We start from the raw sequence: 17164 nt of genomic DNA, 5'->3' as shown, positions 1-17164 counted from the left end.
CTAAGGGAAGATAACTCCTACCACAAACATAATAAGATAGATGGCGCCTGGCGCAGGACTTGACTACCTTGTATTTCATTGGTCGAGACTAGCAATTCGAAAATGTCGTCTTCATTGTTACGCGGAAAATTTGAATGAAGGTGTTACGTGTGAAACAAAATCATCTTTAGTCTACTTTGACACTTGCACGAATTGAACGATCAAAGCTTTGTGTGTTCGGTGAGTTCAAATGACGTCGATATGTTTTCGTAAATCTTTGATAAACTTGATTTCTACAGAGTTCGCCGTCTGTGTTACAACAACAACATCATGTTATTTTGTACGAAAGAAAACAAAACTTGTCGATGAAAGAACAAAGTATAACAATTTGCAAACTTCTGTGTATGGTGATATCATGACCAGATGAGCCCTATGAAATGTGATCACTGTCTTATGTCGCTATAAATGTCTTTATAAATAAATATAAATGTAGATAGTAGCATAAGAAAACATGTATGCTTTCACAATACTGCTTTCACCTCACCTTTGCCCCGAAAGCCTCAAACGCCTTCTCTTGTATTGGCCTCGCGTCATTTGAGTCCTGACGCTAACAGTATTAATTTCGTACTCAATGAAGGTCCAGGCCACTTCTCTCACAGCCACCATATACCCCTACTCGCTTTAGAATAGATTTATTATAGCCATGAAGGCCCCTATGGCACACACTCCTCAGCCGTGGCCATCATCTTCCTACTGCTCCACTATGAAGCAGGACATGTGCGTAGGTCTGCATGTAGCTACTCAACATGGCGGTCAGTAGGGGCATATGGTGGCAGTGCGGTTGGTTCAGAAAGCAGATATGACTCTGTCTGAAAAGGGACTCATGTCCAAAGAGCAGATAAGACTCCGTTTGAAAAGGGATTCATGTCCAATGTTTAGAGCTCGAGAACAGAGGCAGGCCGTAGGAAAGCCACTTTTGCACTGTGGCTAGCATGCGTGGGACAATAATCTCACATACATTACATCAAGATTCTAATATGGGAGGTGATTTGATGTTTGAGGCTTCAGGGTACTATTTCATGAGTAATGGGATGTGCCCCAATCAAGATTTAAATGTGGCAGGTGAATTGTTTGAGACTTCAAGGTTCTATTTCATGAGTAGTATACAGACAGTGTGGAATGTCAATGCTCTGTACATTATTCGCGGTATATTACTCCAAGCAAGACTTCAAAGATCGAGGTGAATTGGTGCTTGATGCTTCGGCGTACTATAAGGCGCCTTTTATACACACTAACTGCATGGGGGAAAAGCTTTCGCATCTGGCATTGGGTACATTCTAGGTAATTATTCAGAGCTTCAGTCCGCTCTGCCATGTGTTTGACAAGGCATGAAATAATGTACAGCAACTAGTCTCTTATGTAATTAGGCCAGGCATAGCTATTTGATGAAATTTTAGTGGGGTGGTATATCACAATATTACCCATAAGATTACCCTCATCAACTCAAGGCCTCAAAGTGTTCCTATATTTTCCAGACCCTCCCATATTTGTCCATGTAGGCTACATCAGGAGCTTATGTCATGCCTGTGACATTTGCATCAAACAGCAGTTATTACAAATGAAATGAATAATGAATAGTACTATTCTAATCTTTATGTAACAGTTTCAAACATTTGGAGAATAGGGCATTTAAAGAGTATTTTTATTAATGCATGTTATACTTTCTTAAAGGAGAAGAAAATTTAAATATCAATCAAATACCATTGAAAAAAGTATACATTTCCTTGCAGGTGCATACCATAAAAATTCTAATATGTACCTCAAGTTGATAAATTATAAATAAAGTCAGCGCCAAAATCTGCTGTGGGCGAAATATACTCAAATTCATCTTAGAATTTTCAGTGTTCCTGTCTATTTGACGTTCAGGGTGGTATCTCATACATATAAAGCATGAAGACATGATAGAGACAATTCATAGGTGTGCTATGTTAGACTTATGTTTAGGGTGGTATTTCCCAAATTGCTACAAGCACAGGTACAGTGTACATGTATTAAGCTCCGGGTTTTACATGGATGTAAACTACAGTGACAACAAAATGTTCACTCGATGATGACTTGCATGCCGGCTAATTCCAATCAGTTACAAAATGAATATTGTATTCTATGCACAACACCATGTATAATCATTTTGTCCTGCACTGAGTTCAAATTTTGCATAGGAGGACAAGAGCACACAAGGGCGATGTTCTGTCCTTGATTCCTCGTAAAGGTAAATTGCAAAATTGATGACTTTGTCCCATTTTGCTTCATTCATTATTTGAATTTTGATGTCATACTCAAGAATTCTTTTACTTATATGAGGCCATGCTTACAAAAGTCATCACTGGTAGAAAAAATAGGGAAGGTTGGTACGGAAATTTCTTTATGCCCGTACTAGAATACTGGAATCACTGTGTCTGTTCGATTTTTTCCATGTATCTCCTCCCAAACTACTGCATTGATTTGATTAAACTTACCACTCATCTTGCCTATCACTTCAACTTGTGCATGGTTAAATTTAATGGCAATCGGGTTAATTATTATACCATCATTTAGAACTTCGCATAGTAGTGTTTTTCAATGCATTCAGAGTTTTTCCATGCAACTTTTATGCCTTGAACCTCAACCTGTTTCCATGAAACTTTGTTTACATCTTCCCCATCATCTGAACTTGTGCATGCTTAAGTTACCATTGGGTAATTATTTTCATAATTACTCTTGTTTAGGTACATATATTTAGGCACATGTGCAATAATGGATATTCATGTACACAGATTTTGTCCATGCAACTCCTGAAAGTATGCTAAAGTATTGCACCAATTTCCCTCAAACTTTGTGTAAATCTTTTATATCATCTAAACATCTACATGCTTAATAATAATGATTATTATTTTTTTTTTCTTTCGTTTAGAACTTTTTCAACCAGTCATTTATCGGCCTATTCTAACCATACAAAATATTCCCAGCTGTATTCTCTTCTGATTGCTACATTTCTCCATTCAAACTCAATGTACCAGTAATGCAGTCAGACCACATCATGAATGACTCATGAAACATTCTATATAAAGCCAAGCTAAACAACATGATTTCCTGTCATTTCTTTTAAGGTTTTCTTCATTGTCTTTGTTTTATTCTTGAAACTTGGGGATAGAAGTAGGGTATTTTGGACATCAGCATTCTAGTTTATTTTATTTTGGCTGATGATAAAGGCAGGAATTTTAAAGAAAATGACAGTGGAAGACAAGTTTTTGAAAAAAATTCTTTCAAAAGCCAAATAAATATTTTAGAGTAGGGCTTTTTTTGTTGGGTTGCTCCCTAGCCCCCACAAAGATAGTTTTGATGATGGTCTGATGGCTGTCAATTTTTTTGGATGGAAGAAGCGCCCTTGGTAAACCACCAACCTTTTGCAAGATACGGACAAGCTTTCCCACACATGACACATATGCACACAATATTGGTGCAAGGCAAGTTCTTCTCAATGAACTTTAGATTCTTCAAATGGCCACACCAACAACAGTCAACACAACAATCAAACACATAAGTTGTCATTCATAGATCTCAGAATTGTCCCAAGTTTCCTATATGTACCTATATTTTCAGGGAAAATTCCTATATTTCTCCTATATTTTTCTGAAAAACCTCATATTTTCTCCGATATATTTGCTGAGAAGCACTCTGCAAGCTGAACCTCTGTACTTCCCGGGCTGGCTTTGTTACACTACTGCTGTCAGCTCACATACTGACAGTCTTTTGAGCTATCGATTCCAGGTAGGCGACCAAAAACTATGCAGCTATGACATCACTGCAAAACTATGAATACTAAACGATCCCAGAGTTTGATTTGGCATGTGTTCTTTTAAACTTTATCTGGTGTTTCTTAATTTCAGAACTGAGAAAATGCTTGTCCATAAGCCTGTCAAAAACATGTTCCAAAACTGACATGCTGGGCTAGAAAGAGTTGAGCAAGAGATTTGTGTCAGACACCAGGATGGATGAGGATGGAGCTAGTGCGAGGATGGAGGAGAGTATAGAGTCCAGGATTGAAAAGCTGAGTGCTATGCTTCACGGCCAGCGTGAGGATGGAGTTCGCAGATTCCTGGTCGGACACGATGGCCTGCTGGATGCACTTCTCGCTCTTTTTGAGGAGTGTAAGAAGGAACAGCTGATGAAGAACAAACATGTGGCAACATTTGTACAGAAATGTAAGGCTGAGCTTGCTTGAAAATCAGATAAATCTGATAAATCTGATAAGTGTTTATAAAACTGTTTTATAAAATTGTGCTTTACACAAGATCCTAGAAGCACCCCCCCCCCAAATTCTTTTTGGAAGTTCTTTTTGGAAGCAAGTAAAAGTGAAAAAATATTTCTTTTGGTGCCTAAACTTGCCCTTTTGTAAGTAGGATGTCAACCTATCTTCCAAACAAACATCAAAAAATCATTTTTAGTCAAAAAAACCCCTCTCAGAATGTGGCAACATAAGTACATGTAGCTCAGTCATGGGTGAAGCTTTACGTGAAACACCGTACGTAGTAAACAATCGGATGAATTAAGCTTTAAATTTTGATTTCTTAACACCATCAGATGTAATTTTACCCCCATTCCTAATCATTTGGGAGCCTGTGTGGCTCAGTTGGTTAACGCGCTAGCGCAGCGTAATGACCCAGGAGCCTCTCACCAATGTGGTCACTGTGAGTTCAAGTCCGGCTCATGCTGGCCGTACGTGGGAAGGTTTGCCAGCAGCCTGCAGATGGTTTGCCAGCAACCTGCAGATGGTTTTGGGTTTCCCCGGGGTTCTGCCCAGTTTCCTCCCACCATAATGGCGGCTGCCATCGTACATAAATCAAATAAATAGAACAAATAAATAATCATTGTAATGCTTTTATTGGAATTATTTTTTTTCCAGGAAATTCTTGTTATACCTATGCTGTCAATAACACAAGCAAGGTTGACACTTTGATGTGTACTGTAAAAAACAGGCTTTTCCACCATTGAAGCGCTGTTTTCAGTGGAATTTATGCATATAATTATTGTGAAAATGACCATAAATTACTTATTTATGTCGTTAATGTGGATATTGTGCTTACAATGTGCATTAAACTACCTGTGGGGACCGCCGTGGCTCAGTTGGTTAGCGCGCTAGCGCAGCGCAATGACCCAGGAGTCTCTCACCAATGTGGTCGCTGTGAGTTCAAGTCCAGCTCATGCTGGCTTCCTCTCCGGCCGTACGTGGGAAGGTCTGCCAGCTACCTGCGGGTGGTCGTGGGTTTCCCCCGAGCTCTGCCCGGTTTCCACCCACTATAATGCTGGTCGCCGTCGTATAAGTGAAATATTCTTGAGTACGGCGTAAAACACCAATCAAATAAATAAATAACTACCTGTGAACCCCAACTTTTGCCTTTGTGCAATCACCAGGAAATACTTTTCAGTGTTTATCAAGTAAACACAGTCCCACAGTTCTGATCACCTGTTGTCATAGTGGATGATCTTAAATTTATCTTTCTGCTTGCAGACAGAACGACTGTCAGAGAGATTCAGAGATTGCGTATCAGTGTGCGTGATTTTGAAGTAAAGGACACGATAGGCCGGGGTCATTTTGGAGAAGTCCAGGTAGTGCGTGAAGCAGCCACAGGAACTGTCTATGCCATGAAGACTTTGAGAAAAAGCGAGACCTTATCCCAGCCAGATGTAAGTGTAGATATGATTATGGGTGTCAGCCTTTAGCTGTGTGTCTTCCAAATATTCAGGCAACAAATGACATGGACCTTTCCAAATTGCCAGTCAAGAACATGCACTAGACAACATGGAGTCACAACCAATACTGTTTCAAATAGTCAAATGAATTTCCCTCACATCGGTGACGGATGTTTAATCTTTCTGTGGCGTGCGTGGGAAGGTCTGACAGCAACCTGCGGATGGTCGTGGGTTTCCCCCGGGCTCTGCCCAGTTTCCTCCCACCATAATGCTGGCTGCCGTCGTATAAGTGAAATATTCTTGAGTACGGCGTAAAACACCAATCATATAAATAAATAAATCTTTCTGTGATGTCATGATGTCACAGTTACTTTTGTGGAAAGATTGATAAGTAACCTTGTCAGGAGAGGGTGCGATGGGACATCAGGATTTTGGTGGGGGTGGGGGGGGGGGGGTCCAGAGGAGAATGGAAATGTGTCTGAAAGGTGGATTGGAGAAAAAATAAAAGCGTTCATGCAGGCAGAAATTTTATAAAATGCAACTGATGCTTTCTGAGAGCTTTTAAGAATGTGAATGAAAGAAATACGTCTGAAAATTTAACTTTTGGTGGTGAGTCATCATATTTTTATTCTCTATACTTATAAGGTCATTAGTTTCAGTACAGTTGGATTATTTTGGAAACCCAAACATTTTCCGCAACACTGCGGTAGTTGTGGCCCTGCCTTAGACACTTCAGTTTCCTCCACTCGTAAACCTAACCGCTGTCATACAAGTGACAAGTTCTTGAGTACCGAGCTAACCACCTGTCAAATAAATATATACATAAATTAACAAGGGTTTTCCTTTTGCAATAGAAATGAAACACTCCAAAATATAAGCTTGATTCTCTGATTTGTGTGGCCAGATTGCGTTTTTTGAAGAGGAGCGTGACATCATGGCTCAGGCTGCCAGTCCATGGATCACACAGCTCCACTATGCCTTCCAGGACCAGGACAACCTTTATCTGGTCATGGAGTTCCACCCTGGGGGAGATCTGCTCTCTCTGTTAGCACGGTAAGTTTACCTCACACCTTCGGGCAGCTACACTGTCATCACTCTCTGTTTCTGCTGGCCCTTGGTATTTCTACTCCAGGTACTGGTCAGTGGTAATGGCTGGGCCATGGGGTTTTGGATCTGACAGTAAAACAAGGAGACAAATCAAAAGGAGCATCAAAGTAATGCAAACTCATGAAATGCTGTGAAAAGTTATTTGTAAATTTGGGCTTGAAGATTTCTTTTTTTTCTTTTTTGGAGGGGGGGGAATAGTTTTTGTATGGTTTTTATGTGGTATATTGGAAATTGGGTTGACCCATTTGCAATGTACAGTAGGGGTGTATGATAACTGATAAACAATGGAATTTATTGCGTGATCTTAAAGCTTCAAGTTGAGGTGAGGCCATAGTGCTCTGGTGACAGTGTCAGTGTACGTCCCTGATCAGAAAAACAGTAGAAATGATCCTTCTTGCCATTACAGGTATGACGATGTGTTTGAAGAGAAGATGGCCAAGTTTTACCTGGCTGAGGTCTCCCTTGCCATTAATGACCTCCATTCCATGGGATATGTTCATAGGTTTGTTTTTGTGTTTGTGTCAGATACCATTAAAAAAACTCTGATCAATTTTGTAAAGTATACCAGTTATTATTATAAAAACGTGGATAGATGGAGCATGTTTTTTTTCACATTTGACCATTTTTTATGGCGTGTGTTTATTGTTGGTGTAAAATTCAGGATTATCCAAACCTCAGAGTTCTTTTAGCCTACATGCAAGATAAATTATAAATAAATTGACAAAACATACTTTTGATGAGTTTAGTTTTTAAACTAAGTGATATTTAAAGGGACAGTGTGTGCATATATATAACTTTTTTTTTTTAATCAAATCAATATCCAACATGATGCCAGTGTTGACAGCACTGACCTGGCAGCGGTTATTTTCTATGTTCATGTTTCAACTGATACTGATTGATGCCTCTTACTGACTCAAGGATTTTTGTTTGTCAGGGATATAAAACCGGAGAACGTGTTATTGGATAGGTGTGGTCACATAAAATTGGCGGATTTTGGCTCAGCAGCCAAACTGGGCAGAAATAATATGGTAAAAAAATTGCGTAACGTGTACAAACTGTTGGTCTTCGTTAGCTAACTCTTTCTGTATTAGCGTTTATTTTGTGACACTGTTTGCACAGTCGTGTTGTCTGTATGTCACACCTAGGAAATTTCGCCAGTTACTTGTCAAAGCTCTGTTGTGCAACCCGGTCACTCTGGTTTTCCTTTACACAAAAAACTTGCAATGTTTAAGTGAAAAATTTTTGATTGTGGCATTTAACAATAAATTATTCAAATAAATAAATTATTATAAACAAACTGAATTACGCAAACAAACCAAAAAAAAGGAAAAGAAAAATCTTTATCCAGATATCCAATTGTTGCTGCAAGAAACTGTGTTGGTTTTTTAAATCCCACATATATATACCACACCGAAAATATTTTCTGATTTTTATGAAATTTCCTGTGCAGGCTCATTTTGTGACTCCTCTGATCATGTTCAATGCAAAAGTTTTGCGAGGTAGCATGTTGTATAAAACTCTGCATTTTCTTCTGATAGGTATCCTCGCGTATGCCTGTGGGCACACCAGACTACGTCTCCCCAGAGCTTTTAGTGGCCATGAACAGTGCTGACGGGATGTCTAAGTACGGAGTGGAAGTAGACTGGTGGTCCCTGGGGGTGTGTGCCTACGAGATGCTGTACGGGAAGACGCCCTTTACTGATGAGAACGGCTCCATGGTTACCACCTACAGCAACATCATGAACTTCAAGGTGATTCGCTAAATCTTGGTAAACATTGTGAAGGGAATGAGACCTGAGTGATTTTTGCAGTTCTAGGCAATGAAAATTTTGATATCTTATTTTTGGCAATAGTGAGGCCAATGGATTTATTTATTTATTTGATTGGTATTTTACGCCGTACTCAAGAATATTTCACTTATACGACGGCGACCAGCATTATGGTGGGAGGAAACCAGGCACAGCCCGGGGGAAACCCATGACCATCCGCAGGTTGCTGACAGACCTTCCCACATACAGCTGGAGAGGAAACCAGCATGAGCTGGACTTGAACTCACAGCGACCGCATTGGTGAGAGGCTCCTGGGTCATTACGCTGCGCTAGTGCGCTAACCAACTGATCCACAGAGGCCCCGAGGCCAATCGAACCGGTGGAACCTTTATATCATTTTATTGACGTCAGACTTTTTTTCCGAGCTCATCATAATGACAGCACAATAAAGACAGAACGACCTTACAATAGACACTAATTTAGACATCAAGTCCTTTTTTGATGTAATAATAGAACAAGACCCTGCTTCACACTAGCGCCTCCTCACAGGATTAAAAAATATGTCGCTTTCCCATTTTATTTTGTGTTTTATGGGTGAGCCATCATTATACAGCCAAAAAATGGAATAAGGATAAAACGCAAAATTCACCCTGTAATTTTGTTTAGTCTTGATGTTTTCATAATTGTCATGTTTTTTCAAGGCTTTCCAATCATGTAAATGTGTCTTTAAAAGGAAAAATTGCTGGAATAATCCACATTTCCAACTAATTACGTGATTTTCAAGTTTTTATTCTTATACCCTCCACCAGTATTGAAAATTGATTTATTCCTGCCTGTGAAACAACAATTTAAATTGGTGTGGCCTAATCTTGTAGCATTTGTAAACACATGTGTGATGTGTCTTACAGCCATTCAGTCATTCAGCTAAAGTGATTTGTATTTGCCACAGCCAGTTGACCCTTGACCTATGAGGTCAAAGGTTGTAATCTTTGATCCTTGTGGTTTGGTATTGAAGATTAGATTCCTGGGGGTTGTTTTACTCTGAGCACAGCAATGTGCCCCTCCCATAAACCTGACTACTGATATACTTAGTGAATATTCCTGAGTATTGCATTAACGGTTAATCAGGTTAATGAATGAATAAATATGCATAACCATTATGTCACCTCTTGTGAACACAATATACTACATAAATATGTAAAACTTATACTACATATAATTAGATCCAGATGGTAAACCACATGGGCCATAAGTGGGAAGGTCTGCCAGCAACCATTAGATGGTCGTGGGTTTCCCCCAGGCTCTGTCTGGTTTCTTCCCACCATAATGCTGGCCGCTGTTGTATAAGTGAAATATTCTTGAGCACGGCGTAAAACACAAATCAAATAAATAAATAAATAAATCAAGTAACCCACATGTATTCTTAGATTATCACTGTATAATGTATGCATACGGGCCAAGGAGGTTATATTTTTGCTGGTGTTAATTTATTTTGTCAGCAACTTCACAGCAAAAGTGGCCGTATTAAGATAAAAGTTGGTGCACATCTCGTCCTTGGGTCATGCACCAGTCCATCATATTCTGGTGGCCATCCAGGAATTTTGTATATGATTCTTCACCATTGGGAGACAGGTAGGACTGTCCTACTGTACCGGTTGTTATTGGTGCATATTTAGCTGTGGTAGAAGTTTGCGCTCATTTAGTGCCTTCTGATTTATTTATTTATTTCCTGTTTTTGTTTCTTTTTTGCAGAACTGCTTGGCATTTCCAGATGAGCCTAAAGTGTCAGAAGATGCTCAGACCTTTGTGAAATCTCTATTATCTGATGCCAAACACCGTCTGGGTTTCAAGGCCATTTGTTGTCACTCATTCTTCGGCCAGATAGACTTCCAGCACATAAGAGACTGTAAGCTAACACTGAAGTTCGGAGCTTAAAATTGCACATCTATCAACACATTTTATAATTAAAATGGATGTGAGATTTTACAGTCTAAAATTTCTCTAAAACAAGCGAGCATCAGTTTCATATTTGTTTCCATTAGTATGTTGTGCGATATGTTTATAGCAAAAGACATGCAAAAAATCAAATGCCTTACAGCCATTGTTTAAAGGTGTAATTTAGTTTTTCCTAATGTGGGTATATATTTATTTTTTTATTTCAATGGAATGCTATGCGCCCTCAATATTTCACTTATATGATGGGGGCCAGTACTGTAATATGTACATGTATATAAATCAAAATGTACAGATCATGGTTATTTTTTCTTCTCCTTTTTAGCCTATGGAGGAGATGAAGAGAGAAATTTCAACACATGTATATACGTATACTTGCATGTAGATTTCTTGTTTGTTTGTGTTTTTTTCAGAAGTTCACTGTATCTAATGTTCTGGTAAGAAAACGTCATTTGTCGTAAGTTCAAATCTCCTTCAATCCATTTTTTTTTTTCACAGTTCTAACACCCTGTTTACTGTCTTTTCCAGCTACCCCACCTGTCGTTCCCACAGTCAAAGGCCAAGACGACACGTCCAACTTTGACGAGTTTGAGAAACTCCGCCCACAGCTGTGTGTGAATGATTTCCGTAGCTCCAGTCAGAGTGATTTCAACGGCAAAGATTTGCCGTTTATTGGGTTCACTTACACTAAAGAACTCTTCTCCCATTCAATTTTGTCACCTTCCTTTGGGTGAGTTATTTTTCTGTACAGCTCTTTCAGCTTTGTGTGAATTTTCCATGTTGTTCATGCCTGTGGAAATCATCAAATGCCAGAACAACATAAACACCAGTTAAACCGTGGAAAAGTTTTTGGAACCCACACCCTTTCCTAAATATTAATCTTAAGACTGTGTGTAATCCGGCTTTTTTATGCACACAAGATTACACAGTACCCCCTGGTGGCTGTGGCAGTAGACATGGATAGCAAGGTGAATAGGGTGATCTGTTGAAGGCTATACAATATTACCTCCAGACACTGAAGAACTACATTACTATCTGGTGTGTTTCAGCGGAACATTATGGCACCCATGTATTTGTGTGTGTATTGTGTTTAGTGGACAGTTACAATAATTCATCAAAAAGAAAAGAAATTTTAATCAAAAACCTTTCATAATCTATTTCTAATTTTTTTATTGTCAGCTTTTATGGCCTCGTAAATCAGCTTCAAACCAAATAATTTGTTTGGCCAGGTAGCTCTGGAGATAATGCATACACGACATTAAACTTCACCTGCATGTGAAAAGGTTTTTTTCTTTGTGTGTGTGTAATTTAAAACATTTTGTATATTTGTTTGACAGAGGTGATCTTAGCACGTTCAGCTATGCAGAAAACCCTGTGCAGCCCACAACAGGGGTTAGTGGGTGCACCACCTCGACATCTACCACTGCAACAGTTACAACCTCTGGGTCACCGGCCTGCAGTAACCTAGAGGTAATGCTAACATCAGTTCTGATTATTTAAAAGAAAAGACAGCCGAAAATAAAAGTAGAGAAAACAGACCAAAACGGCCACAGCGATTTCTTTCTGAGAATGAATGAATGAATGATTATGGCTTAACGCCACATCAACAATTTTTCAGCCATATCGTGACAATTCTTTCTGTGATCTGTGGTACCTCTGGACAGTATGTCAATTTTTCAGCTATATCGTGGCAATTCTTTCTGTGATCCGTGGTAGTTCTATACAGTCTGTCAGTTTTTCAGCCATATTGTGGCAGCTCTTTCTGTGACCCATGGTAGCTCCATACAGTGTGTCAATTTTTCAGCCATATTGTGGCAGCTCTTTCTGTGACCCGTGGTAGCTCTATACAGTATGTCAGTTTTTCAGCCATATTGTGGCAGCTCTTTCTGTGACCCGTGGTAGCTCTATACAGTATGTCAGTTTTTCAGCCATATCATGGCAGTTCTTTCTGTGACCCTTGGTAGCTCTATACAGTATGTCAATTTTTCAGCCATATTGTGGCAGCTCTTTCTGTGACCCGTGGTAGCTCTATACAGTATGTCAGTTTTTCAGCCATATTGTGGCAGCTCTTTCTGTGACATGTGGTAGCTCTATTTGTGTCAATTTTTTCAGCCATATCGTGGCGATTCTTTCTGTGACCCGTGGTAGCTCTATACAGTGTGTCAATTTTTTCAGCCATATCGTGGCGATTCTTTCTGTGACCCGTGGTAGCTCTATACAGTATGTCAGTTTTTCAGCCATATCGTGGCGATTCTTTCTGTGACCCGTGGTAGCTCTATACAGTGTGTCAATTTTTCAGCCATATTGTGGCAGCTCTTTCTGTGACATGTGGTAGCTCTATTTGTGTCAATTTTTCAGCCATATCGTGGCGATTCTTTCTGTGACCCGTGGTAGCTCTGTACAGTGTGTCAGTTTTTCAGCCATATTGTGGCAGCTCTTTCTGTGACATGTGGTAGCTCTATTTGTGTCAATTTTTCAGCCATATCGTGGCGATTCTTTCTGTGACCTGTGGTAGCTCTGTACAGTGTGTCAGTTTTTCAGCCATATTGTGGCAGCTCTTTCTGTGACATGTGGTAGCTCTATTTGTGTCAATTTTTCAGCCATATCGTGGCGATTCTTTCTGTGACCCGTGGTAGCTCTATACAGTGTGTCAGTTTTTCAGCCATATTGTGGCAGCTCTTTCTGTGACATGTGGTAGCTCTATTTGTGTCAATTTTTCAGCCATATCGTGGCGATTCTTTCTGTGACCCGTGGTAGCTCTATACAGTGTGTCAATTTTTCAGCCATATCGTGGCAGTTCTTTCTGTGACCCGTGGTAGCTCTATACAGTGTGTCAATTTTTCAGCCATATTGTGGCAGCTCTTTCTGTGACATGTGGTAGCTCTATTTGTGTCAATTTTTTCAGCCATATCGTGGCGATTCTTTCTGTGACCCGTGGTAGCTCTATACAGTGTGTCAATTTTTTCAGCCATATCGTGGCGATTCTTTCTGTGACCCGTGGTAGCTCTATACAGTATGTCAATTTTTTCAGCCATATCGTGGCGATTCTTTCTGTGACCCGTGGTAGCTCCATACAGTGTGTCAGTTTTTCAGCCATATTGTGGCGATTCTTTCTGTGACCCGTGGTAGCTCTATACAGTGTGTCAATTTTTCAGCCATATTGTGGCGATTCTTTCTGTGACCCGTGGTAGCTCTATACAGTGTGTCAATTTTTCAGCCATATTGTGGCAGCTCTTTCTGTGACATGTGGTAGCTCTATTTGTGTCAATTTTTTCAGCCATATCGTGGCGATTCTTTCTGTGACCCGTGTTAGCTCTATACAGTGTGTCAATTTTTTCAGCCATATCGTGGCGATTCTTTCTGTGACCCGTGGTAGCTCTATACAGTGTGTCAATTTTTTCAGCCATATCGTGGCGATTCTTTCTGTGACCCGTGGTAGCTCTATACAGTGTGTCAATTTTTTCAGCCATATCGTGGCGATTCTTTCTGTGACCCGTGGTAGCTCCATACAGTGTGTCAGTTTTTCAGCCATATCGTGGCGATTCTTTCTGTGACCCGTGGTAGCTCTATACAGTGTGTCAATTTTTCAGCCATATCGTGGCAGTTCTTTCTGTGACCCGTGGTAGCTCTATACAGTGTGTCAATTTTTCAGCCATATTGTGGCAGCTCTTTCTGTGACATGTGGTAGCTCTATTTGTGTCAATTTTTTCAGCCATATCGTGGCGATTCTTTCTGTGACCCGTGGTAGCTCTATACAGTGTGTCAATTTTTTCAGCCATATCGTGGCGATTCTTTCTGTGACCCTTGGTAGCTCTATACAGTATGTCAGTTTTTCAGCCATATCGTGGCGATTCTTTCTGTGACCCGTGGTAGCTCTATACAGTGTGTCAATTTTTTCAGCCATATCGTGGCGATTCTTTCCCGTGACCCTTGGTAGCTCTATACAGTATGTCAGTTTTTCAGCCATGTCATGGCAGTTCTTTCTGTGACCCGTGGTAGCTCTATACAGTGTGTCAATTTTTTCAGCCATATCATGGCAGTTCTTTCTGTGACCCTTGGTAGCTCTATACAGTGTGTCAATTTTTTCAGCCATATCGTGGCGATTCTTTCTGTGACCCTTGGTAGCTCTATACAGTGTGTCAGTTTTTCAGCCATATCATGGCAGTTCTTTCTGTGACCCGTGGTAGCTCTATACAGTGTGTCAATTTTTCAGCCATATCGTGGCGATTCTTTCTGTGACCCGTGTTAGCTCTATACAGTATGTCAGTTTTCAGTCTGGAGCTCTTACAAGACCATAAGATGCCGCCATATTAGAGAAACAGAAAACATGATGTGGGGTCACTCTTACCCTACCCTCAATCAGTGTATATGGCAAAAAGGCTAAACAGGGATCATGTCACAGTGAATTATGTCACAGTGGATCATGTCACAATGGATTATGTCACAGTGGACCCTGTCATAGTGGATTATGTCACAGTGGATTATGTCACAGTGGATTATGTCACAGTGGATTATGTCACAGCAGATTATGTCCACTCATGGGGTATAATAAAAAATACTTGTGTCTTATTGATTAAAATTGATAACATTTCAATTTTCTAAGTGTGTATGATTTTGCTTACCTCAAACTGTAATATCTATGTTATACAACATCACAAAAATATAAAGGTATGATTTTTAGACTTTGGGGAGATACTCTTGCAATACATATATGCATGTGAGTGCTGTTTCTCGAAAGGAACTTTGGGCGATCATATACTTAGGGCGGTCGTGTACTTAGGGCGGTCCTATACTTAGGGCGGCTGTGTACTTAGGGCGGTCCTATACTTAGGGCGGCTGTGTACTTAGGACGGTCGTGTACTTAGGACGGTCGTGTACTTACGGTGGTCGTGTACTTAGGACGGTTGTGGACTTAGGGTGGTTGTGTACTTAGGACGGTCGCGTACTTAGGACGGTCGCGTACTTAGGACGGTCGTGTACTTACGGTGGTCGTGTACTTAGGACGGTCGTATACTTACGGTGGTCGTGTACTTAGGACGGTCGTATACTTAGGACGGTCGTATACTTAGGTCGGCCGTATACTTAGGACGGTCGTATACTTAGGGCGGCCGTGTACTTAGGACGGTTGTGTACTTAGGACGGTCGCGTACTTAGGGCGGCCACGTACTTAGGGCGGTCCTATACTTAGGGCGGCCGTATACTTAGGACGGTTGTGTACTTAGGGCGGTCGTGTACTTAGGACGGTCGGGGGAAACTCATGACCATCCACAGGTTGCTGGCAGACCTTCCCACGTACGGCTGGAGTGGAAGCCAGCATGAGTTGGACTTGAACTCACAGTGACCGCATTGGTGAGAGGCTGCTGGGTCATTACACTGCACTAGCACGCTAACCAACTGAGCCACGCAGGCCCCCATTTTTAAATAACCATGGCATCATTGATTTCTTTCCATCCCTGACTTACCCTAATTCCTTCTAATCTTTGGGTCAGACATTAGTAGTGTTGAAGGTAGAATATTACATTTCTTTACCAGCCTTTTGGAAAAGTAAAGAAATGAGTATGTTGTTCATTAGATGGTCTAACCATGTGAGAAAAAAGGAACTCGATATTCCTGCTACACTGACATATATATTAGATAAAATGAGCAGATCAGGTGTCCCAAAAATTAGAAGAAATAGGTACTCTTTTGTTCTTCAGACAGCCATTACGTTTGCTTTGAAACAACGATTCTGCATTGTGGAATTTGCCCTCTTTATAGCCATATGTAATACTTTCGCTAGTTGTAAATGTCCAACATAGATTCCAAGCAGTATACTGATTTGCTGTGCTCAGGTGAAGTTGACAGTGAAGATCCAGGAGCTACAGACTGTGAAGGAGAGATGTCACGAGCTGGAGGAGACGGAGTGTCACCTGAAGTCTCACTTACAGGAGATGGAGCAATCCTTCCTCAGCAAGGATGAGGAGCTAAGGCTGGCAGAGCAGGCCAAGTCCACCCTGGAGAATAACCTGGAGAAGTACCTACACGAGTACAGGGTAAGTGTTAGCTGAGTGCAGGGTAGGTGTAAGCAAAGACAGGGTAGTTGTTAACAGAGTACAGGGTACGTGATTGCAGAGTATAGGTAGGTGTTAGCAGAGTACAGGTTAAGTGTTAGCAGAATACAGGGTGATTGTTTGCAGAGTACAGGCTAGGTGTTAGCAGAGTACAGGGTATTTGATTGCAGAGCATAGGGTATGTGTTAGCAGAATACAGGGTAATTGTTTGCAGAGCACAGGGTAGGTATTAGCAGAGTAGAAGGTAAGTATTAGCAGAGTACAGTGTAAATGCTTGCAGAGTACAGGTTAGGTGTTAGCAGAGTGCTGGGTAGGTGCTAGCAGAATACAGGTTAAGTGTAAGCAGAGTACATTGTAAGTGTTTGCAAAGTACAGGCTAGGTTCTTGCAGAATACAGGGTAGGTGTTGGCAGAGTACAGATTTGGTGATTGCAGAGCACAGGGTAGGTGTTAGCAGAATAAAGTGTGAGTGTTTACAGAGTACAGGGTAGGTGTTAGCAGAGTACAGTGTAAGTGTTTGCAGAGTGCAGGGTAGGTGCTAGCAGAATACAGGGTAAGTGTCTACAGGGTATAAGGT

The 17164-nt window shown here is 40.7% G+C and overlaps 1 protein-coding gene across 1 annotated transcript in view; it reads left to right on the top strand.

The window, feature by feature from the left end:
• The first annotated feature begins 109 nt into the window (after positions 1-109).
• The window catches only part of LOC135476964 (citron Rho-interacting kinase-like), a 51262-nt gene continuing 34207 nt past the window's right edge, over positions 110-17164 (top strand). The window contains exons 1-11 of the mRNA XM_064757111.1: positions 110-219; positions 3906-4220; positions 5528-5703; positions 6614-6762; positions 7223-7318; positions 7751-7844; positions 8355-8567; positions 10338-10491; positions 11067-11268; positions 11876-12008; positions 16370-16570. Coding sequence (XP_064613181.1) covers positions 4007-4220; positions 5528-5703; positions 6614-6762; positions 7223-7318; positions 7751-7844; positions 8355-8567; positions 10338-10491; positions 11067-11268; positions 11876-12008; positions 16370-16570 — 1632 coding nt within the window. The 5' untranslated portion in view covers positions 110-219; positions 3906-4006. The remainder of the gene's footprint in view (positions 220-3905; positions 4221-5527; positions 5704-6613; positions 6763-7222; positions 7319-7750; positions 7845-8354; positions 8568-10337; positions 10492-11066; positions 11269-11875; positions 12009-16369; positions 16571-17164) is intronic.

This window comes from Liolophura sinensis, chromosome 10, assembly GCF_032854445.1.
Source record: "Liolophura sinensis isolate JHLJ2023 chromosome 10, CUHK_Ljap_v2, whole genome shotgun sequence".
NCBI classification, from domain to species: domain Eukaryota; kingdom Metazoa; phylum Mollusca; class Polyplacophora; order Chitonida; family Chitonidae; genus Liolophura; species Liolophura sinensis.
The sequence above is the reverse complement of the archived record's forward strand: the minus strand, read 5'-3'. Positions and strand labels throughout refer to the sequence as shown.